General features: G+C 47.4%; 1 protein-coding gene across 8 annotated transcripts in view; it reads right to left on the bottom strand.

Annotated features, from left to right (window-relative positions):
* Ttc13 (tetratricopeptide repeat domain 13) overlaps positions 1-23,409 on the bottom strand; it is a 57,008-nt gene that overhangs the window by 21,269 nt on the left and 12,330 nt on the right. For 2 of the 8 annotated variants that reach the window (XM_036186968.1, XM_036186969.1), the window contains exons 2-8: positions 23,028-23,122; positions 21,929-22,004; positions 19,276-19,346; positions 9,578-9,643; positions 8,082-8,174; positions 5,681-5,797; positions 4,839-4,949 (exon numbers count right to left, since the gene is read on the bottom strand). In XM_036186968.1, coding sequence (XP_036042861.1) covers positions 4,839-4,949; positions 5,681-5,797; positions 8,082-8,174; positions 9,578-9,643; positions 19,276-19,346; positions 21,929-22,004; positions 23,028-23,122 — 629 coding nt within the window. Of the gene's footprint in view, positions 1-4,838; positions 4,950-5,680; positions 5,798-8,081; positions 8,175-9,577; positions 9,644-19,275; positions 19,347-21,147; positions 21,219-21,928; positions 22,005-23,027; positions 23,123-23,409 lie in introns of those variants that run through there. The other 6 variants (XM_036186970.1, XM_036186971.1, XM_036186974.1 and 3 more) reach the window with 4 other exon arrangements.

Genomic DNA, 23,409 nt, shown 5'->3' with positions numbered 1-23,409 from the left:
AGCCCAATGGACCAAGGAAACTCAACAGTTCTGTGAGAGTATTCAAAATGACAGCTTGCTGCATTTAAACTCAATCAACAAGATAGATAGATGTAAACCGCACATAAAAAAGCCAAAAAGACTCCTGTGTTGGCAGCTGGGATTCCTTGGTTCTACATGGAAACAGTGAAAGAAAATAGAACAAGGCTGGGGCACTGGGCACACTGTGCAGCACAGCAGCTGGCACAGGGCTGAGGACTGGGGCACTGGGCACACTGTGCAGCACAGCAGCTGGCACAGGGCTGAGGACTGGGGCACTGGGCACACTGTGCAGCACAGCAGCTGGCACAGGGCTGAGGACTGGGGCACTGGGCACACTGTGCAGCACAGCAGCTGGCACAGGGCTGAGGACTGGGGCACTGGGCACACTGTGCAGCACAGCAGCTGGCACAGGGCTGAGGACTGGGGCACTGGGCACACTGTGCAGCACAGCAGCTGGCACAGGGCTGAGGACTGGGGCACTGGGCACAGCTGTGCAGCACAGCAACTGGCACGGGGCTGAGGACTGGGGCACTGGGCACGCTGTGCAGCACAGCAGCTGGCACGGGGTTGAGGACTGGGGCACTGGGCACAGCTGTGCAGCACAGCAGCTGGCACAGGGCTGAGGCCAGAGTGCTATGGCCACCAAGAGGAATCCAGAGCACACTTGCTCATACCCAAATCCTAATGTGAGAACTGGTACTAGAGGGCACCATTCTGGTCTAGGCTAGACAACCTAAATATGTGTACCCACTACCCTTGCACTTTCATATGCTATTACTGTTACTGTAATTAAAAAAAAATACAGTCACTTCACACTTTCCCAAAGACAGGACAGAATGGCACTAAAGTAACCGCTGCAACTTGAAGAAAAAGACCCGACTTTAAACAACATGACACCTGTTCAATTGGATACTGGGAGATGAGAGCTGCTAGTGTCACATGCCTTGTACATGGTAGGCACTCAATAAATAGTCAGCAACTTGCAGGCGTAGGACAGTTTTACAAACAGTACAACTGCAAGACTTCAGAAAGCCATCGGCCTCTGCATCCTGATTCTACACAGATGGGGGTGGGGGGCAGCATGGTTGGAGGAACTGGCTTCAAGACTCTTGAAGCCACGGCAGGGAAGATGGTGAAGGGCTCCTACAACTCTGAATGTGGCTCCTGAAGTGGCCCGGTCTTAATCTTTTAGGGCTTTTATGATACTTTTATTTAACAAACTCACATTGAGTGCCTATTATGTACCAGAGCCAGTGTGAGGAATTGAGGAGTGGGTACAAGACAAGCAAGTCATTATCTCTGTCCTCTAAGAATACGCAGTCTAATTAGAATAGAAAGCCAATTATGTAATGGGAGTTATTAGCATAAATGTTCCGAGCTAAAACAGAGACAGAGTGAGGCTCTGGGGACAAAGAGAAGGAAGTGACAGCCAAGTGCTCCAGGGACTGAACAGCAGTGGGAGGAGAGAGCACAGTGCTACACTGTGTGCAGCGGGAGGAAATCAGAACAGCGCCCACAGGTGGGAGTGCAGAGACAAGGACTGAACCTGGCTGGTACCTGCCCAGGCACCCAGGCCTCGGGAAAGGACAGTGACCGTGGCAGAGCAGCAGTGCAGGGAAGAGCAGAGGAGCAGGCCCCGGGTTGGGTCAGTGGGCCTCTGGGCAAGAGATAATGAAAGCTCAAGGTGAGTGTCCCTGAGAAAAGAAAGAAGGGTCGGATCCAGGGACGTTTCTGAAGGCAAACAGAGACAGAATCCAGTGGCGTGAGGTGAGGGAGATGAGGCAGGGGGTTTCTAGGCTGGAGAGTCTGGGGGAGGGTAAGTACAGTGGCCACCACAAGGAGGCAGGAGGCAGGAGGGAGAAGGGCGGGGGCATGTTAAGTCTGCAGTGTCTGTGGACATCCAGGGGAGATGCCCAGCGGGCAGCTGCTGCCCACTCCACTTACAGCATGCGTGGACGCCACAGTTCTTCAAAGTCTGATTCTCTTCAGCTTTTAAGAGTCTTTGGTTTCAGGGTTCCTGTCTAAGCACTGCTCAGCTCTCTACCTCAGCTGCCAAAGAGGGACACAGCAGAATCAAGATTTTACAGCATCGGGAACAAGAGACTAGCTCACACGAGGCAACCTCAAAGTATGTACTGCTTCCGGGTCACTATCGGCTTGGCAGATACTGCCATTTTCCCTCCATCACCACCATCCGCACTGGTCACTGCGCCGCCACCGTGTGGCTGCTCCCATCAGACAGCTCAAGGTGAAGAGCTTAAAATGTCCTTGTGACAGGGACTAAACGGATGGCAAGTTCTTGCTGTCATATTGCAAGGGCCCTATCCACCACACTGGACAGCTGTGTATGTGCCTGGCCAGGTATGGTGGGGATCACATGAAATCAGCCTACAGGAAGCTGAGACAGGAGGATTACAACTAAAGACTGGCTTGAGCTACATAGTCAAGCCCTTTCTGTAACCAATGACATAAATAAAACATTTTAAAATGTTGAGTGTCCTTCCAAAATGAAGTCACCTCCTTACTTTCCAAACTGCCATTGGCCTGAACAGACCCACTCTGAGGCCTGTCAGCTCAAGCCCACTGCTCTGTGTCTGTGGAGAACGGGGGTCATTCTTTAGCTCCATAACCACACAGACAGATGTTGGCTCCTCACAAGGACGCTGGTGGACCATGAGGGACTAAGTGTAACCCTCTGACCTGCTTGGACAGCACAGATAAACGTCACAAAGAGGCCCTCCTCTTCCCCTCCTATTGTCCTGTGCCCGCGACTCGGCACGGGGAGGGGCGAGGGGGACCCATGCACTGAGGGACTTCGAGTGCTCAGAGAATGAAAGCACTGTCCAGTAAACCAAACCAAGTCTCACTCTTCTTCAGCCTGTTTCAGGAGACTGTCCCTGCACCGATGCCCAGATTGTCTAACAAACAGAGTGCACTTGTTGGTACATGTGTTCCTTTAAAAAATGTTCATAGTATGTACTAGATGGTATTTTCCATGTGTCTGTCTCTGAGTGCAGCATGGTGGCCTGAACCTTTTCACATACAGAGGCTGTGAGAAAAGATGAAGAATGAAGGGACTCGGACAGTGGGTAGGCAGAGCCCACTACCTATATCCTTGTGGGCAGCTCCACACCTAAGGAGAAGTCTTTCTTTTGAACCCTCTGGGAACTTACACATGGGGTGTGAGGAACATACAAAGAACTAGCAAATTTGTTTTGTCTTTTGGTTTTCAGGGGGATGGGAGATTTTAAAAAGCATCTATACAACAGATTAAACTTTTCCTGATAAATAAATTGTAGTTATACTTTTCTCATATGTTATGCTACCGATCTCTGGTGGGTGCTTTGAAAGGACACAGAAGGCTGTGCCTACTTTATGGATGTACAAGAAGCTGAAAGAGCTCAGCTACATGTCCAGCAGTGGTTAGCAGGGCTCAAAGCAAGAGCCCAGTCTGACTTCCAAGGCCATGTGCTCTGCCCTTGATAACAACTGTCCCTGTTACTTCTGAACACAGGCTATGCAACAAGTACCATCCCCAACACTGAGAACTTATTTGTGGCCTCTGCCCATACAAATCTGCCATCCCCAACCACATCTGCAGTCCTCCTGGAAATGACAGGGATGGCTCTGGGATCTCTGTAGATACTAAAATGCACAAGGTCTCTGGTTCTCAGACAAGACGGTACAGTGTCTGCATGGGGTCTACATCCATCCTCTGAGCTCTTTCGGGGTTCTCTGGATGGCCTGTGACAGCTAATATAAGGTGGCTGCTACAGGTACTGTCACTACGTCATGCGTCTAGGCAAGAGCGACAAGGACAAAACCTGTGCCCTTTCCCCCTGAGTATTCCAGGCCATGGATGGCAGATCTAAGGACAAGCAGCTAATGGGTACACAGGGCTGCCTGCTCCGTGGTAGACACTATTTGGTGAGGTGAGATGCATGTTCTCCCCATGCTGTGCTGCCAAAGCTTTTCACAGGCTTCAACACTGGACTCAAACCACCATCTCTACACAGGATTGTTTCACCCCACAATGCACTCTCTAACAAAGCGACTGGCTGGGCAGAGCTCTCAGGCCAGCCTATCCTTCATCTAGTGGCTTGGATTATCCTGTAATAGGGGACCACCAATACTTTGAGGCCTTGTGTGGCATTGGTATTATAACCCAGGTAGCAAATTTGTGACCCTGGCTATTGGTACAGCCTGCTGCATAGCAGGAGCCCCACAGAAATGCAAGCACATGCAATGGAGTGCTCAGCAGGAAGCAACCCACACAAATACTTCTCATCAGGTCAAGTGGTTTGGTTGTTTACAGTGCCTTACTCCTCCTACCGCCTCGTGATCCGTGTCCACGGTCATACTAGTCACACTGGTCATGTCACTAGCCTCCCACTCCTATGGACCCAGTAGCTGGGTCATGTCTCCTCAGCCCCAGCAGGACCTACAAATGTCTCCTCAGTCTCCAGTCCTTCTCACCTGGGCCATACTGTCAGAACCAACTTCTAAATCACAGACTTGGTACCCACCATGATTTTCCCCCAAGCCACAACACACAGCTCCTCTAGGCCCATGAGCTGAGGCCAAAGTGCTCAGCACTGCTCCAAAGGAAGACCTACTTTTAGCAGCCAGCAAGTGAAGTGTGTATGCACACGCACGTGCGCGCGCGCACACACACACATCCACATACGCACATGCACGCACACACACAGCTAAGACACCTGTGACATTCTGAGGTGCATCAGATCAGTCCCACTAAGTCCTCCCGCCCCTCAAGCGAAGCAGGCGCAGCAGCGCAGGCGCGGGCAGCGCAGCTTCACCTTCAGAAGTCCTCTGTGAAAGAAAGTTAGGCCTTTGTACAGCATGGCTGTGGGCTGGTTTCTGTTCAGCTCCAAGGACTGCTGAAAGTCCTCGTGGGCTGTCGCGTAGTCCTATGGAAAGGAGGAGGAGAGATAAGATGGTGTTTATTAGAAATTAGACGGGCAGAGGGAAAAACCCCATCGGGTCCTGGTCCCTTCTTGGCCTTGAAGGAAATGCCACAGCCAAGCAGTCCAGACAAACCAGCAGTCCTTGCCCTGCTAACTGCTAATTGGTGTTCACAGAGGCTTAATTTTAGGCCTTTTGTCTTGACCACAGGTAAAGTATCATTTCAAATGCCAGCGAGACCATCTTTTCTCACACTGGACATGTGTGAAATACCCAGGCTGCGGTGCGTCCTCACTGTGTGTTAGCTGAAGCTCTGGTCTGTACATGCACTGTTAAAGTACTGCAATCACAGACACCTGTGGTCTAGGAGCCACTCTGTCAGAAACAGACTCTTGCTAGATTCAGTCCACCTAAACTGAATGGTCTGGAAGTCTTACAGGTTCAGATTACAGCTCTCAGACTGAGAAGCAGACAAATTCAAGTTGTACCTCTAAGCAGAAGCTATGAACCAAATTGCAACCTTTTCATACCAGCCTAGAATTTGATACTGCTGAAAGCCCAAACATGGAAACACAACTGGCCCTTATTATTCTCTATTGCATTTAATTTCTGCCAAAGACAATGCTCTCACAGCTGCCCTGTAGCACTGACATTAAACTGAACCCAATCTAGCAAAGAGTGGCTTCTGAAATGGTGGGAGAAGTGAGGTGTGGACCAATCTTTACGGGGCAATCACCTCGGATATGAAGTACAAGGTCCCCCGGTGTCGGTACAGCCGTGCAGAGGGCTGAAGCTGAATAGCTTTAGTGAGATCATTTACGGCTTCATTAATTCGTCCCAGAGGGGACAGAATCTAGAAATCCAAAACATGCAATCAGGAAAAGTTCCTATGACCAGCCCTCCTATACTGTCAGTGTTTTACCACACACCACTCACAAAGCTCCCTATAGCAGGCTGTGACCTACGGCCTCATGCACGCACAGGTGGATGCACAGAAGGGCCACTAGTCTCAGTTCAGTGAGAGGAGACGGGATGTGACTCAAGCAGCTGCCTTGCTACTGACTCCACTCTGGGCAAACCAGATGTGGCTCTTCTTTAAGTAAAGACTGGCACGTGCACAGTCAACCACTGGGAGAGACAGACAAGTCCTGGCAGGTAAGTCCTTCCTGGTCTCTAGCTCTACTCCCTGTGGGAGCAAAAGATGAAGGAGGATTTCTAGGATCCCAGGTGCCCTGTCAGCCCCTAGCTCATCAACCATACTCAGCATCACCGGGGAAACTGTCTGCCCACTTGAAAAGCCCCTCAGAGCCATCAGTCACTGTGGTCCAGGCAGCATGACAGCATAGACGACAGCCAAGCACCCAAAAGGAAGTCAACAAGATATTAGAAAGCCCCAGTGGGTCCCTGTGTTCATGCAATCAATTCCATGCACCTGGTCACAAGCAATCATCATTCCAGCAATTTCTAAACAGGGTGCTCTAAGAAAGGTCATGTTCACCCTGGGTTACAATCGGTCACTTGCTCTGCAGGAGTCCAGCACAGCCTGGGAGAGCACTTGTGTGGGTCCATCCCAAACATTAGCAGTGGCTTCCAAAATGGAAAAAGATGGACATGGCCTGGAACTCATTACAGGGTGGGGTGGGGCTACCATTTGGAAGGAAAAATGCCCTTCTCTGCTTTATTAACACCTAGGTAAAAACTATCACATCTTGGTACAACTGCTAATATCCACAGTAATGGGTTAAAATATTTTCATCAAATACAGATTATTTCAGGAAACACAAAAGCAAAGCATTTCACAAGTTAGTTCTAAGGCAGACAAAGGCAGGCTGCAATTTGGCTGTGAAAATCATGATGTAGTGACTGCTGGCAGTGTCATAAATATTGCTATGTATTTTTTAGATAATGGAAAAATAATTGTTCTAATCAGCAATATCATTTTAGATAAGCAATTAGTTTTTTCTCAGATGTGCAAAATTTAAAAACCTGTAAGTCTTAACTGAATTCCTGGTTTATCAGAATCATTTCATGCAGCCCCAGAATCCTGAGGGAAATACCAGCCTGCCCAGAGTTGATGGGACATAGTAGGCAGCCCAACCACTTACACAAGAGCCTCTGCTGTGGGGACAGGACTACAGCCCCCAAGCCCAACAGTGAGACCCAAAATGAACAAGTAAGGAACTACATTACCGAGAAAAATTAGATTAAAACCAAGTCCCCAATACAACATAAAAACATGAAAATAAAGTGAACTATAAGCCACTACAACTTGAGGACAGGACCTCCAGATGCAGTCTTGGAGTGACTGAGCACTCAGTGATCCTATACTTGCTTCTTTTCCCTCTCGAGAGAAAGAAAAGGTCACCCCATATCAGAGAACTAACTGGATGCACACACTAGCATACAAGACCCCAACAGCCCAGCACTACTGCAAGAACACAGCGATTTAAAGCCACAAACGGAGTCTTAGCACTCCCCTCTCTCTGCAGAACACCCTCCTCCTGCTGCCCTCAAGCCTCCCCTCCCATGCGCCTAGCTCCCCCCATCAGCTTCTGTGCAGGCCACCTACGGATGTCCACTAAGCAGATGCTACAGACACCCCCTTCCATGCCTCTGTCTCTACCTAGAGCTCTACAGCAAACCTTCCTGCTCTGGGCATCTATGGAGGCAGGTCCATCTCATAAGAACTGTACATGAGCACATGGGTACATATACTCAGGCAATTCATTCATTCATTGTTCATTCATTCACTCATTCTCTCTCCTTCTTCCATACCAGCGGAACAACTGCTTCCAAGGGCTATATATTTCAGGTTGTCCAAATGCTGTTATAGTCAGTTTTGTTAAATTGTGACATTTACATCTGCAGTATGGTAAATGATATCTCTTTAATGAGTATCTACTGCAGAAGTAGACAATATAACCACATGTTTTCACTCTAAATAGCATTCTCATGTTACTTTAAGTGCATCACTCATTCCATGGTTGTCCAGTAATTACCACCGTACCTACAGGCCTTAGGAACTAGGTAGGAACACAATTCAGCATAAAGGAGCATTAACAGTCATAATAATAATCATGGGAAAGGTTCTGAATCTCAGCTAATTCAGTAACAGGGAAAAAGAAAACCACACTCACTTCAGCCCGCTGCTCAAATACCTCTGGACGGTCAGGTTCCAAGGCAATTACTCGGCTCAGTTCAAACAGAGCAAGCTCAGCGTTCTTAACGTCCTTGAAAAGGTATTAGCTTAGTATGAGACACACTGCTGCTTGGAACAGTGGCAAGATCTTCTGAGACACTAACAATGCAGTCGCCAGAGAAACCGCTCCTTAGAGATGGGACACAAACTTCAGTTCTCCACAAATGCTCTGCCAGGTTTGGTCAAGGAGTGGTGTCAGGTCAGCTGCTCAACTCACCCAAGTCTCCCGCCCTTGAGAAGTGGCACACTAATCCTGAATGCTTACCATAAGTTCACAGATGGCAGAAATGATCTAAGCGTAACCCATCTAGTCTCCCAGGGTAAACACATGGATGCCAGCCTGGGGAATGACACCCACCAGTGAGTGAGGATCAGGAAAATGCCAAGTGTTGATCAAAACCATGAACTCAGAACCTACTTCATGACTAGTCTAGCTAAATTCTCTTGAGCATGTACAGGCTGATTTTATGCTTAAAAATGCACAGTTAAGTTTCCACTAAAGACAAAAACAAGTTACATGTTGAGCTGCAAATTTAGACAGATGGGGACAGGAAGCAGCACTTATCTGGAGGCTATGTGATAACTTGAACCTAGTCCCTGCTGACATACGGCTGAAATGGTTCATACCCTCAATTCCATGGTTCTCGGGGCTGAGTTTGTCCCAGTCTCCATTTCAGAAGGGTACAATTATAACTGTCATATCAATTTTCTCCAAGCCAGTACCAGCATAGTAAATGTTTTAAACTTCACTAAATTCTAATTAACATACTTAATAAAATGTTAAAGACTGTGACTTTTAATGTAAAAGTTATAAAAATGATGATTTTCCCTCTAAGCACTATCTCACATGAATGTCTTTAGTTGCGAATCATAGGAAGGGTTTGTGTACAACACTCTAAGCATGCTGGCACTCTAAGTATAAGGGCACTCTGATTTACTGCATGATCTTGGGAAAGCACTTTCACAGCATGGTGGCTTTTTAATGAACAGGGCTCACTGTCACCTCTACCACCTTCCTCGAGGAATAAAGGGAATGACTTGATTATTGCTGCAAAGACCTTTTCCTATCTGCAAAAAGCATAAAATGTAGCAAATAAAAACAAATGCCACATGCTAAAAAACAAACAACAACAACAACAAAAAACCTGTGTTCTTTTACCCAACTTGTCATGACTGTGACTAGATCTCAGGCTATACATCCCACTGTGACAATCTAGCCTAGTCTCTGTATTCTTGGGGAATGGTCATCACTGACTTGGAAGACCCACGGGAGCCTGGCTGCCCACCTTCTAGCCATGGCACCTGGGGTGACCATCCACCCTTCTTTCTCGTCTGTGTCCTGGCAGAGCTGAGTGAATAAGAAGCAGTTTGGACAAAGGCTTGGGTGCATCAAGCCACATGGGCATGGTGGCAAGCGTGACTATACATACTCACATGTAATCCCTTCTTTCCATAGGCTATCCCTCGGCCATAAATTGCACTAACCAGATCAGGCTCCTCCTAGTCAGACCAAAACAGAAACACGTCAAAAACTAGAAACAAACAAAACAAAACAAGAGTCAGTTTCTGCTTAAAGCTAAGTGATACGTCAAAAGACAGTTCTACAGCTTTGCACTGGTGTGACCCTAGGTGACTCTGCAGTCCAGATCTGCAACCTGTAGCCAGAAAGCTTGCTGAAGGAGACGTGCTGAGGACTGCTACACGAAACACGACTAAACTGCACTGGATGGAAGGGGCCCAGCACTGCCCAGCACTGCCCAGCACTGCCCAGCACTGCCCAGCACTGCCCAGCACTGCCCAGCACTGCCCAGCACTACAGTTTCCCTCAGGGAGCTGTCTCAGTGCAAATGCCATCTTCTCAGCTGCTCCATGACTGGTACGCCAGCAACCACATCGCACAGACAGAGAACCTGGGAGTTCAGAAAAGGGGGGATGTGAGCAGGTAGTTTTCTAATGCCCTACCATGTCGCCTTGCATAAACCCATGACTTAACTTGAGGAGGCAGGAGTTCTCTCAAACAAAGGAAGGGCAGCAATGCATTCCAGAATGTGTAATGCAGCCACGAGAATGAAGTAACTGACTCTGTAGCTTGCTCTCCCATTCTTTCACTCCTTACAAGCCAAAGGGATCCTTTTACCACCTCCAGAGGTAAGAACAACCTTCTGCAGTCCCTCCAGAGGCCCTGCCCAGGGTAGAGGCGTGACCTCTCTTCTATCTGGGTGGTAGGAATACCTGTCTAGCTGGGCCTCAGCCTCTTTCACCTCAGTTTTTATTCTTTGCTACAAGGGCCTGGTGCAACTTGAAGAGCTGTTCAGAACTGCCCCAGTTGAACCCACCAAAGGGGAATATGCTGCTCAGCCTCCAAGCTGAGACCCATGTCTGTGCATACTATGACAAGAGCACCCCAGCATCCGTGCTGGTGAATGCAGACAAACGAAGGGGAGGACCCTGCACTCAATTCTTAGCCTGTTTACACAGAATAAGGACCCTGTGGTCCAGGGTCCCAGAGAGCAATCTGGCACACCATATGCAAAAGGTCACAGAAACTCAACCCAACAACTGTCCTGCTAGTTTCTCATGGAACCTCTGGGGAGACAACAAAAAAGTCAGGCTGTAATACCAGCCCCGGGGAAGATAAGGCAGGAGAAGCGGAGTTTGAGGCAAACCTTGGCTTTATAGTAAGATCCTATCTCAAAACACCACCACATGAAAACTATAAAGAGCCAACAAGAACAAGCATGCTTTGATCATCTCCCACAGTGGAAACTCTCTTGGGTTCCCTCCTGGTTCCCATGCGATTCTTAGTCTATCATCTGTAAGCCCTTTGCAACTGCATGAAGAAGGTTGTCTGTGCATCTACTAAGTAGGAAGAGGGTTGAGTCACATGGTCACAGAGGAGTGCAGGCTGTAAGGACATCTTAGAGCAATCGCCAGCCCTAGTAGGTGACTCCAGGCACTGTGTGCACAGGAGAAACAACAGAATGGCAGCCACTCTTCTTGGTGGAAACGACGGCTACCATGACCCCATCCTGTCTGCTATCTAAAACAAACCTGCATCTATTCACCCACAGACAGAAAACACATTTTAAGTAAAACACACTCTAGAAAACCAAGAAGAACCAAGCCTTTCTGGGCTTAAGACAGACTGTAAAGAGCCGGGCGGTGGTGGCATGCACCTTTAATCCCAGCACACGGGAGGCAGAGGCAGGTGGATCTCTGTGAGTTCGAGGCCCGCCTGGGCTACAAAGTGAGTTCCAGGAAAGGCACAGAGAAACCCTGTTTCAAAAAACCAAAAAAACAAAAGAAAGACAGACAGACAGACTATAAAGGGCACCAAGGATTCTAGGATTCTAACTCATCACTAAAACAGGAAGGCAGAGCAGGTGGCTGCTGAGTGGGAACACACAGGTGTGGAAAGGCATGGTACAAGATAGGAGAAAGCTGCCAGACGAGCAGAGGAACTGCCTGCCTGCTTTGGCGGAGGTTTCTACTCAGGCAGAACTGAGCAGACAAAACAGGACTCAGGCCTGCAGAGGGTCTGCACACAGTCCAGGGCTCTCATAGGACTCAACCCTGAGACAACACTTCTGTGGACAACTGGCCCAGGCTCAGATTTGGTGTGACTCAAATGTACCAAACAGGCAGTTCTGCAATGAATAGTTTACTCTAGGAACCACAAAGTGAATCAGAAACAGGTACAAATAAACAGTTACCCTACGGATGTGACTGGCCTCACCTGGAGCTGGGACTGGCTCTCAGAGTACCACCTCATCCCCCTAAAACCACACACACACACACACACACACACACACACACACACACACACACACACCATCTTCTGGATTCAGATGTCTGGGGTGTGCCACTCTCCTGTGCCATCACCCAACCCCAACAACACTGTATTTCATACTGCCACCCAGGGTGCACATGGGCCCATCACTGTATGTAACACACACATGCACATACAGACATATATGTACATGCTGCACATGGGGATCAGTGAAGAATCATTGCATCAGACTCATCCTTGCTGTCTACACATGATCACTCACTGACAGCTGGCCACACTGCAGAGTCCTGCAGAAACTGATGCTTGTCTCTGACCTCACTGGTCATCCTGTTCCTGTTCCCTTCCATACGCCCACTTCATGCTTGGAAAACCAGTACTTCCCAGTCATTTCTCATCAACTAGCCTGGCTGAGGATGACAGCACCTGTTCCCAGTCCAGCTGGGACACACCTTAGCCCTGTCCCCAGGAAGCCTTTGGGCCAGGGTTTGGGGAAGAGCCCAGATCACCACCCAGACAGAAGGCAGCCTGGGAGGCAAGACCACAGCTTCAGTGCAAGGCTTGGCTGTGGAGGTAGGGAGGAACAGGCAAGGGATCGTATTGCTCGGGGTGTAACTGGAATAGTGTAAGGTCAGCCAGCAAACCATGGGGCCCTGGTGAGAACATACAAGCAGAGGGGTCTGGGTCTCAGCTGCAGCAGAGCTGGGTGACAACAGTGTGAGTGCAGAGCATGTGTGTGGAGTGTGAACTCATGAGTTAAACTGGAAGGCATGCAGAGCTGGGTGATTGGATGGAGCTCAGGTGAGGGGGCAGAAAAAAGATGTGGAATTCTGAATAAGATAGCCTTTTAGAAGTTCAAATGTAGGTAAAGCACAGCCAGGCACTTGGGAGGTAGAGGAAGAAGGATCGAAAGTTCAAAGCCAATCTCAGCTACATCACAAGTTCAAGGACAGCCTGAAATACCTGAGACCCTGGTACAAAACACCAAACTAAATAACCATGTAGATAAGTAAATAAATAAGTAAATCTAGGTAGAGCCAGAACCCAGCATGGCAGCTTCGATCTGTCCCCAGCACCTGGGAGGCTGAGGCAGGAGGATTTCTGCGAGCTGGAGACTTCCTCATAGGGGGATGAAAAAAAACAAAAAAAAAAACAAAAAACAACAACAACAACAACAAAAAACCCTAAAGATAAAGAATAAAAGAGAAAGGGGAAGAAAACAGGAAGAGGAGTTTGGCAAGTCTATGGTTGTAGCTCAATGGTGACGCTTGCCTGGCAAGGACCAGAGACATCCGTGGCACTTTCCCCAACTCTTAAAAAAACAAAAAAACAAAAAAACAAAAAAAAAAACCAACAGCCTGAAGTCACATTTAAGATTACGTTTTTTAAGTCAAGTGTAGTCACATGACTACAAATACACAAGTATAGCGTATCTTAGCTGGGCACGGTGCTCCAGCCTGCAGCTCTGGCACTGGGGAGGCTGGGGTTGGCTTCCAAGGTCAACCTTCCAGCAGTGAGAATCTGCCTCAAAAAATCATGCAAACAAACCGAGGGCCAGAGAGGACATAGCTTAGAGTCACAACATCATTTTTCACATCTGTCACCACTGGAATCCAGTGTCTTGGGAGCATGTCTCCTATGCATGCACAGGACCTAGCACAGAGTGAGTCTAACTACAGGTCAGACTTATTTAGCAGCAAACACAAGGTATGCAATGAACAGCTAGAGAAGCCTCAGAGGGGATGAAAGACATCAGGCTGAGGTTTGCTCTGCTAAGCCTGTGCTAGCTAGAGGTGGTGGAGTATGGTTGATGGAAAAGGGGCCAGCTGCAGGCTGAACTGAAGCAGACAGAGCTTTGCCTGTCTGAAATGGCTCATGGGAACCTCCAGCTACCACAGCAGGAACATTTAGAATAGTTTAAACCTTAAAAAAAATTGCCACTCAAAAGCTGATAAAAGTTGCAGCATTGAAGTGCTAACTGAAATACAGGCACACTGACGGCTTCCTGTCTTCAGCCTCCTGCAGCTGAGCGATGGGGTGTAAAGTGTGCCCACATACAGGCCCCACTCAGGCCTCTTCTCAAACCCTCCCGAGGCCTAACTACCCCAGCACTGCAGCCACCCCTGTGAGCAGCTCTGCAGCACCCATGTTTTCCCCAGTCCAGAGCCTGCCTCTGAAGAAACACTTTGTAACGACACAGAAGGACACGCACAATTGTACTATTGTATTTAGAATCTAGTGTTACTACTCCTAAATTTAAGTACAGATAGTTTTAGTTTTAAAAATGGGTACAACCTTATCTACTCACATTAAACATCTTTAGCTTTCAATGTTAACAAGACAAAGCTTTTATTTATGTAATATAACTTTTCTTTAAAACAAAAAAAAAGAAAAAAACAGCCCAGCATGGTGGCCCATGCCTTTAATTCCAGCACTGGGAAGACAGAGGCAGGCATATCTCTGTGAGTTCAAGGCTAGTATGCTCTACAAAGTGAGTTCCAGGACAGCCAGGGCTGTCACACAGAAAAACCTTGCCTCAAAACAAAACACATTATCTCTAAAAATAAGTTGAGATCACAGCATAAATTTTGAGGCTACTGAGCAAACATGACCAGTTTATTCCTGTTTTTTAATAGGCTCTTCAGCATTTTAAGTGAGCTCAGTGAAATCTACACTGTCTCCCAACCTTCCTGAGTTTCTGCAGCTACAGCATCTGGGGGCGGGGGTTGTGGGGGGGATGGCCACAGCAACAGGGAACAACCACTCAGAAGGCAATCTACATGTTACTGTCATGCCATAGCTAACAGATGTAGTGACTTTAATTTTACACGAGGGGCTAGAGACACAGCTCAGAGGTTAGGGGCACTGGCTCTGGCTGTTCCTGGAGAAGACCTAGTTTTGGTTCCTGACACCTCCATGAGGTGACTCACAACTATCTAATACCTTCTTCTGGTCTCCTAGGGCACCAGGCACACATTAGTGAGGGCACATACAAGCAAGTACTCACATATACCATAAAATAAAACAAGATAATCTTCTTAAAAGTAGAGGTGATTCTTTTTTCTACCATAAGGCTGGCTTCTGAACCCAAACTAGAAATTCACTATGTTCAAAGTCAAGTCAGAAAAATCAGTACATTAGGGGTGCAGTAGAGGCTAAATTCTGCCTCAGTGGTGCTCATTTACTTAGAGGGTGTTTATAAAATGTCGCAAAAACCACAGGGTGTCTGCAGTTCTTTTGTGGATGGAAGGTGAGAAGCAGAGCCATGTTAGGAATTCAAGACCACCACAATCAGATCGGATCCACACAGAGGTCCAACTGCTGCATTAAACTAGCCAGGTACCTGCCCTACCAGGGCCAGAGAGGCAGGTAACTGGGCAAAGGCTCGGCATTCAAGGTCACCACTGCTGTGCACAGATGCACGTGGAAGTGATGCAGGACTCTGATGTGAAATCAACCTAACTCAAATGAAAATCAGCATTTTAGTCCTTGGGGGTGGTCCACACATTCATTCCAGTACTATGGAAGCAGGGGCAGAAGGACTGCTGTAAGTTCAAGGCCAGTGCAGGTTACAAAGTGTCTCAAGATGAATGAATGGGTAGATAAATCAGCAACCGACAGTGCAGACAAACATTTACAGAGCGAGTGCTTACTGAGCTTGGTTGGATCTGGTGGCCCACACCTGTAATCCCTGACTCAGGAAATTGTGGAGGGATTGAGAGTCTGAGGCTCCTCTGGGCTACACAGTGAGATCTTTAAGAAGAGGAAGAGGAAGAAGAGGATGGATGGATGGATGGATGGATGGATGGAGGGATGGATGGAGGGAGGGAGGGAGGGAGGGAGGGAGGAACAACAAGCAACTGCTCGATTCGAGTCACAAGACACAAAGAGGACACTTTTCAATGACAAGCACTGGAATAATCGCACCGATGAGGATCATGGGAATACATCAGATTCGTACCCTGATGGCACAAGCAGATGATGGGAAAACAGCAAACTTTACATCCAAGTTCTCTGGAATTCAACTTTCACACGAAAGTGATCTCATACATATAGCAACTATACAACCTCCAAGCCCCTGCAGACACTCTTGTCACTTCTTGGAAATGGGATCAGAAGTCACTGCTTTGCAGTGTAGTCCACAGCTGTCTAAAAAGTCTGCTGAGTGTTAATGAACTCAAGAAAACCCCAAGTCTGTGTGAGGATAGCTATCACAGTGTGGTTTATTTAGGATGGTCACTGGCTTTAAAACAGCCATTGCACATCTGGAGGGTCCTACGAGCAACAGGTAGAACTGGTCAGCACCAGCATAGCATAAACAGGTCCCTGGAGATGCTTAGTCAGTTATAATTTAGAGAGGACAAAGAACCTGAGCACCAGCAGGTGTGTTTGAGGAGTTAAGGTTCTGAAATTCTGGATAGGAAAAGGGATCCTGGGATAAAAATCAGTTCTACTACACCAAGAAATCTGACCATTACATTTACCAATACAAAGAAAGCAAGAGCGGTTTAATTTGAAGGGCAAACATGCTGTCAACATTCAACCTAAAGAGACCGGTTTATGCAAAATCCACCCACGAAGAAAGTTCTGGTTAAGTGGAGTTGGTGGCAGCTACTCTACATCTGCTGCTGCCTACTTGTCCGCAGTCACAATGCACGGGTGACAGGGCATTCAAAGGAATCAACAGGGAACTCTTACACACGAACCTAATATAGGAAAGCTCTAACAGAAAAGAGGACTGAGAATTTCCATTAAAACTTTTGGGGAAATGGTAGCATTTGTTACTGAATCTTGGAGTTTTCTGCTTAGCATAATAACAAGTTACAAAGGAATGTGACAAATAGTCACAAACCTAACCTGGACACTCCACTCTGTCCCCGCCACGTGTCACAAACACAGATTCCGCACTTCTCACTGTGCAGAGAAGGCTGAAAGCAGCAGGGAGCCGGCAAGAGACTGAAAGGGGCAGCGGGGCGGGCGCTCCTGCCGAGACAAATGCACTACTAAGGACCCTTGGTCCTCCTTCCACACCTGGCCTGACCGACTGCACACACTGGCTATGTCTCAGCCTGATGGAGACACTGTATCCCTACTAACTGTAGTGTCTGTGCACAGAGAGAGTCTGATCAATGGAATGCCATCCTGTTCCACAGCTCAGGTGGCACCCACAGACTGGTTACAGCACTAATTTAAACACTAATACACAGTCTGTAGTACATGTATTCAGGTCATAAAACACAAATAGTAATACTTAGAATTTACATGACCTCAGAATGGTAGAAGGAGGGACATTGTAGTGTAATGTTTCAGTACTATCATCAATCACAATAATAATATTTTTTTAAAAAGCTGAACTAAATGATTATGTATCTTCAGGTGCTGTTACCATAAAAGAACTGATTTCTGTTCATAAAAATGCCTTAAGTTGCTGGGTGTGGTGGCGCATGCCCTTAATTTCAGCACTCAGGAGGCAGAGGCAGGCAGATCTCTGAGTCCTAGGGTAGCCTGGTCTACACAGTGAGTTCCAGGACGGCCAGGGTTACACAGAGAAACCCTGAGGGGAGGGGTGGCGCTTAAGTCTATGACCAGACCACTCTGAAGGAGTCCAATCTCACCTGGTCTCAGAAGCTGATCAGAGTTGGGCCTGGTTAGTACTCAGATGGGAGGAAAATACCTCGGATCTCCTTTCTAAACAGGGTCCTATGTTCACTGTGGAAGTCTTACTTACCCTTTTTTTAAAAAAAGATTTATTTATTTTATTATGTATACAGAAGAGGGTGCCAGATCTCATTACAGATGGTTGTGAGCCACCATGTGGTTGCTGGGAATTGAAATCAGGACCTCTGGAAGAGCAGCCAGTGCTCTTAACCTCTGAGCCATCTCTCCAGCCCCTTACTTACCCTTCCTAATAATGTAACACTAAATAGAACTGCAATTTGAAAACCTATTTAAACATCTATCTTTGCATTTCAAATTCCACTGAAAAACAAAAGCATGTGTGACCACCCACACACAAAGCTTTGACATAAGAACCTCAAAGTAATAACCAAAACTCTCATGAATTTTGTGGGAATATAGAGTTATCAACACAATCCAATTATTGTGGGTTTGTTGTTGTGTGTGTTTTTTTTTGTTTTTGTTTTTTTTTTTTAAGGAACCCAGGCAAAGCTAAAGTTTCAAAATTAGTACTTTAAGGGGTTGGGGATTTAGCTCAGTGGTAGAGCGCTTGCCTAGCAAGCACAAGGCCCTGGGTTCGGTCCTCAGCTCTGGCAAAACAAACAAACAAAAAACCAAACCAAATCAAAATTAGTACTTTAAAATGAAATCTATCTGCTGGACTTTGAGCTTTCTGTTGGCCCCTCTAAGTAACAATGACATTTGAGTAGTGAAAACTCAGAGTGCCTGCTGAGCACTCTATGTACAAGGTATTAGACACTAGGGCATAAAGTACAAAGTACAGGATATTTCATCTAAACCAAAAAAGAACATTTCTAGAGGTGGTTTCAATGATTCGTACATGCAAGCTCAGAGCAGAAGGTGTGGACGTGGGAGTAGGCCCTTCTCCCGTAGAGCACTGGCCAGACCCATCAACACTGGACAAACTTCTAAAACAGCACAAGTGAGCAATGTTGTGAGACATGGCTAGCGCTTCTGTGGGGTCTCCTCCACAGCATGCACGGGCACACTTACACACGATTCTCCCCCTTCCTTCTTCTCTCTGTACATGTGGTATACACAGGGTTTTAGCTCTGTAACCAGGGCTGGCCCGGAACTCACTCTCTCAGCCTCCTAAGCGCTAGCATTCCAGGTGTACACCACCATATCAGGCTCTTTTCTCTTATCTAGACTAACTATCTGCTAACAAGCAATGGCCGAGCCTGCCTCAAGCAGCCTCACAATTTCCTGCTTAAGTGAGAGGCAGATCCAGGAGCAGAACAAGTTAACCTCACTCAACTCCTGTCCTAGAAAAACAAACTTTAATGTCCAGATCTCACAGTGGGTCCAGATCTCAGAGAAGGTCTGTCTCATGAGACGCCCATGTTTTGTAGCGGTTCCACGGCAGAGAAAAGCAACCTGGAGCTACTGCTGATCAATCTGGCAGCAGAAGACTACCTCTACTACAGGAAGATGCAGACAGTGTGTGCTACTCTGCCAACACTGATCTCCTTTATCTCATGTAGAATAAAGTGATCCTTCAAGGCCTAGCACTAAGAAGTCATGGTCAAAGCTGCCTTCTTCCACACCCTGCAACTGTGCATCGTGTTTCACTGCAGCCCTGCAGATGTATGGGTTCACCTCTCATCATATTAAACATTCATAATCACACACCCAAGGAGAGCATTACCTGGAGCATTGTTGAAAAATGCCTTATTGCTTCATCATAGAGACCACTGCCGACCAACACATAGGCAATAGCTGTGAGACAAAACAGAAAAGTATCAGAGAAGACAAGAACGGCAGGCAGGCATAGTCAGTCCGTCACTCTGCCTTGTCTCAGAAGGCAGCTCTGAGGAGGGGATGCAGTTAAAGAACCTAAAAGCAAGCAGACAAGGTGCCCTGCAGCACTGGCTAGGCAGCCTGCAGGCAGCATGGAGTTTGGAGTGCCAGCACAAGGGCCTATCTCATAGCTCTTCTCAGGCACTGGCAGCCCCAGGCCTCTGGGAATGGAAGGCTCTTACTCTCTGACTGGCTGCAGAGAGGCTGGCACAACTGTCTCCTGCACCTGCCAAAAAGGTGTTGAAGCATAAGTGGCTGGGGACTTCCCGAAAACAGTGGCACCGAGCGAGACCATGAAAGCAGGCCCCAGGCTGCAGAGCCGCCCTTCCCAGCCTGCTACACCCAGACACAAGACCAGCTTTCTGAAGTAAGAGGAGGAAGGCCGCTGAAGAGCCCCTCAGTTCTGCCCAGCTGTATGGGGATGGGGGCCTCTGAAACCTCGCCAAACTCCCTGGTTCTCGCCTAATAAGCCAGTGGTAAATTTTTAGAATTCTCTATTTCCCCACAGCTGGTACTATCTGCAGAATGAAGAAATGATCTATAAATGGAACCGAGGCTAGAGAAGTGGTTCAGTAGTTAGGAGCACTGGCTGTTCTTCCAGAGGACCTGAGTTCAGTCCCCAGCAGCCACATGGTGGCTCACAACTGTCTGTAACTCTAGTTCCAGAAGATTCAACACTCATGTGAGCAAAACACTCATTTACATAAAAGAAACATATTTTTTTAATTCTTTAAAAAGTAAAATGAAGCATAACTTCAGGGAAACCCTTGGTTTAAGAATATAGATCTGTCTGGGCCCTGGCTTTCAAGTTTCCCTCAAAAGAAAATAAATGGGGCCCTAATCTTGCTGTATCTACCTACAACTTCAAAGAAAAAAAAAAAAAAACTGACCCACATTTCACCTAACTGTAGACAGCTGTCGGGTCTAAATTCCTGTGGAGATATACCCAGAGATACAAAAGGAAAACTGGGATAGCTACAATTCCAGCCAAGATCTCTACAGCCAGCAGCTCATCTCTGGACACTGCCTGTGTTGACAGGCTCGTTTCTAAGAAAAATCTCTGTCACACAGAAGAGCCTAACTCAGCTCGGACCCCACACTACTCCAGGGCTTCCTGAATTGTTCCTCAGAGTAAGTAGGCAGGCTCATACCAAGGCTTTTTTTTCTATTTATTTTTATTTTATGGGTATGACTCTCGTGCACCACACACATGCCTGGTGCTCACGGAGGCCAAAAGAGGATGTCAGGTCCCCTGGAGCTGGAGTTACAGACAGTTATGGAGTGCCTGTATTCACAGCTGAGCCATCTCTCCAGCCTCCACACTAGGGCTTCAGTGCCATCCACTAAACAAACATCCAACTAAACACACACCAATCATTTCACAAACATCAGTCTGATGCCTTAAAGGACACTTAGTTCTTAAGGTCACCTCAAAGAACAGTACAAAAGGGGGCACTTTCCAAATGGTGGCAGTGTTCTGCAGTGACAAAGCAGAATAAAAGACTTTACCATGAAGAATGGATGCCAAAATTAGGATGAAATGGTCACTTGTCAGTCAAAAGAAAAATTCCTTGGGTACTTCCTGCAACTAGCCATCTGTAGAAACTGGAGACCATCTGCTCTGCCTGTCTCTATGCTCATTATGGGTCTACTCTTCACATGTGTGCCCACTAGGCAATGGGGAACACCCCAACACACATTAGATGCTGGTGAACCCCACCTGTTTCAAAGCATGACAGGAATGGCCAAACCATGAAGCTCCATTCCTGAGTGAATGTGGTGGTTCCACACCCATGTTGGCCCCACTAACTGTGATCTGCCTCCTGTGGGAGATAAATGCAGGCCTGGTTATGTCAGCACACCTAAGATGCTACTCTGAGAGTCTCTTTCATTCCCTTGTTGTACATGATGATGATGATGATGATGATGATGATGATGATGATGGCACGTGACTCTTCTAGCACAGTATCAGAGCAGCTGATCTTATTAACTATTAATTTCCATAGAAACCCAGGGCTGGAATGGTCCTTACCAAGCACTATGCAAAAGCCTTTTTTCCCTTCCTTCCTTCCTTCCTTCCTTCCTTTCTTCCTTCCTTCCTTCCTTCCTTCCTTCCTTCCCTTTGTTTGTGCCAGGGTCTCCTGTATCCCAGGTTGGCCTCAAACTCACTAATTAGTCAAGGATACTGTAAACTTCTGATCCCTCATCCTTCTACCTCCCAAGTGCTGCAATTATACCACACCTAGCTTCTGCTGTGCTGGGGACTGAATCCAGGGCCTCCTGAACACTAGGCAAGCACTCCATCAGTTAAAACACATCCCCAGGCCCCACCCAAACCTTTGGTCATGCACACCACACACAATCTCAGGAAGGCCAGGGTGACCCTATCTGGCTTGAGTGGCAGGGCCAGTCTTCCAGCTCTCCTCCCACCTGGCTTCCTGCTCTGCATCCAACCACAGCTCTGGGCAGATGTTGCAAGTGCTCCCAGACTGGATTCTCACCTAACTCTTCATTGGTGCTGTCGTTGTCAGTAGCAAACGGGAATCTCTTCTGTTCTGCAATAGACTTGGCCTGGCTCTGCAAACAAACGGAGATATTGTTTAGCTTCTGACAAATGATGGAAGCCCTGCATGAAAGCCTGTATTTTAAGATGCTGGAGCTGTCTGAGCTCTATGGAAGCAGGAACATATGTGCCACTGTCTGCTGAGTTTCGGGAATACGGTTTGTAGGTGAATGCTTAGGTCTCCTTATCATCAACCACTTCTGTTTTCAAGAGGAAGCATCTTCTCTATTTCATGGGGTTAGCCCTGTTGGCTACTCTGAGGCTCCTTCAAGTTTGCACAGGCTCTTTAGTGCTTTTAATTATGTTGAGAAGATCACATTTTAGTCACCAGTTCTCCAGAGTGGCCTGAACACAGAATACCAGGTAAAGCATACAACTACTCCAGAATCCACAGCTACATGTTGGACATAAAGGCCTAAAAGAATCTGACTGAGAAACAAAACATATGACTAAATACTTCCCCATCAAGTAATGCACACAGCCATCTAGTGTAAGGCACCAGGCTGGCCCTAGGCAGACACAGAGATCACATGTGGCCAAAAAGTTGCCACAGACACAGTTCAAACTCCTGGGCATATATGCAGGAAACCCTAAATCAGAAAGGACTAAAGATCCGATACCTGGGCAAATCTAGAGGATGGGAATCAGGTGACAGCTCCAAATCTAAGCCTGTCTTTTCTTGATACACAGTAGAGCCCTCTGGCAGACATACCTAAACAGCTGACGTAATGCAGTGTGACCAATGAGCCATAGTGCCAGCCACAATGAACTGACTGACCACTGTGTTCAATGTGGTTACAAGACTTTCTTGTCATAAGCCGCAGTGCTCTGCTTACCTATAAAGTCTAGAGCAAGCTAGCTCAGATCCAAACACACACAGGACAGAGGGTACCACCTTAGGAGGCACTCTCAGAATCACAGGAGTGCTTCACATTCTGGCTCTTGGTCAAACCTCGGTTACAGAGGAACTTGTAGTACAAAGTCCACTGGTGGGAACCTGGCCAGGGTGCAGCAAATGCAGAGTGGCAGACACATACCAGAATCTTTTCAGTGTTGAGAGAAAGCAGGGAGTCACAGGGTGCTGAGCCTCTCAGTTCACAGTCTGACTCATGGAAGTTCAAAAACGACGACTCTGCAAAGCAAACATTCTGTGTCACTCACTCATCTCAAAGGCCTTGGGTGCTCTGGCATAAGCTGAAATCTTAAGATGGCCCCAGACCAAACTAGAGGCAAGTTAAGAAAGCTCAGAGGCTCCCTGCACTCCAGCTTCACAGTGTCCTGAAGGTTACAAGTGCCCTGCCACCATCACAAACAACAGCAGAGCTTCCTGATGCGAGATGAGGGTCAGAAGGAAAGTCAGTACTTATCTGAAGCAATGGGCAGAGCCAACGCCTGTCTACAACCCAGATGCAGCCAGTG

Source organism: Onychomys torridus, chromosome 5 (genome assembly GCF_903995425.1).
Source record: "Onychomys torridus chromosome 5, mOncTor1.1, whole genome shotgun sequence".
NCBI lineage: Eukaryota > Metazoa > Chordata > Mammalia > Rodentia > Cricetidae > Onychomys > Onychomys torridus.
The sequence above is the reverse complement of the archived record's forward strand: the minus strand, read 5'-3'. Positions and strand labels throughout refer to the sequence as shown.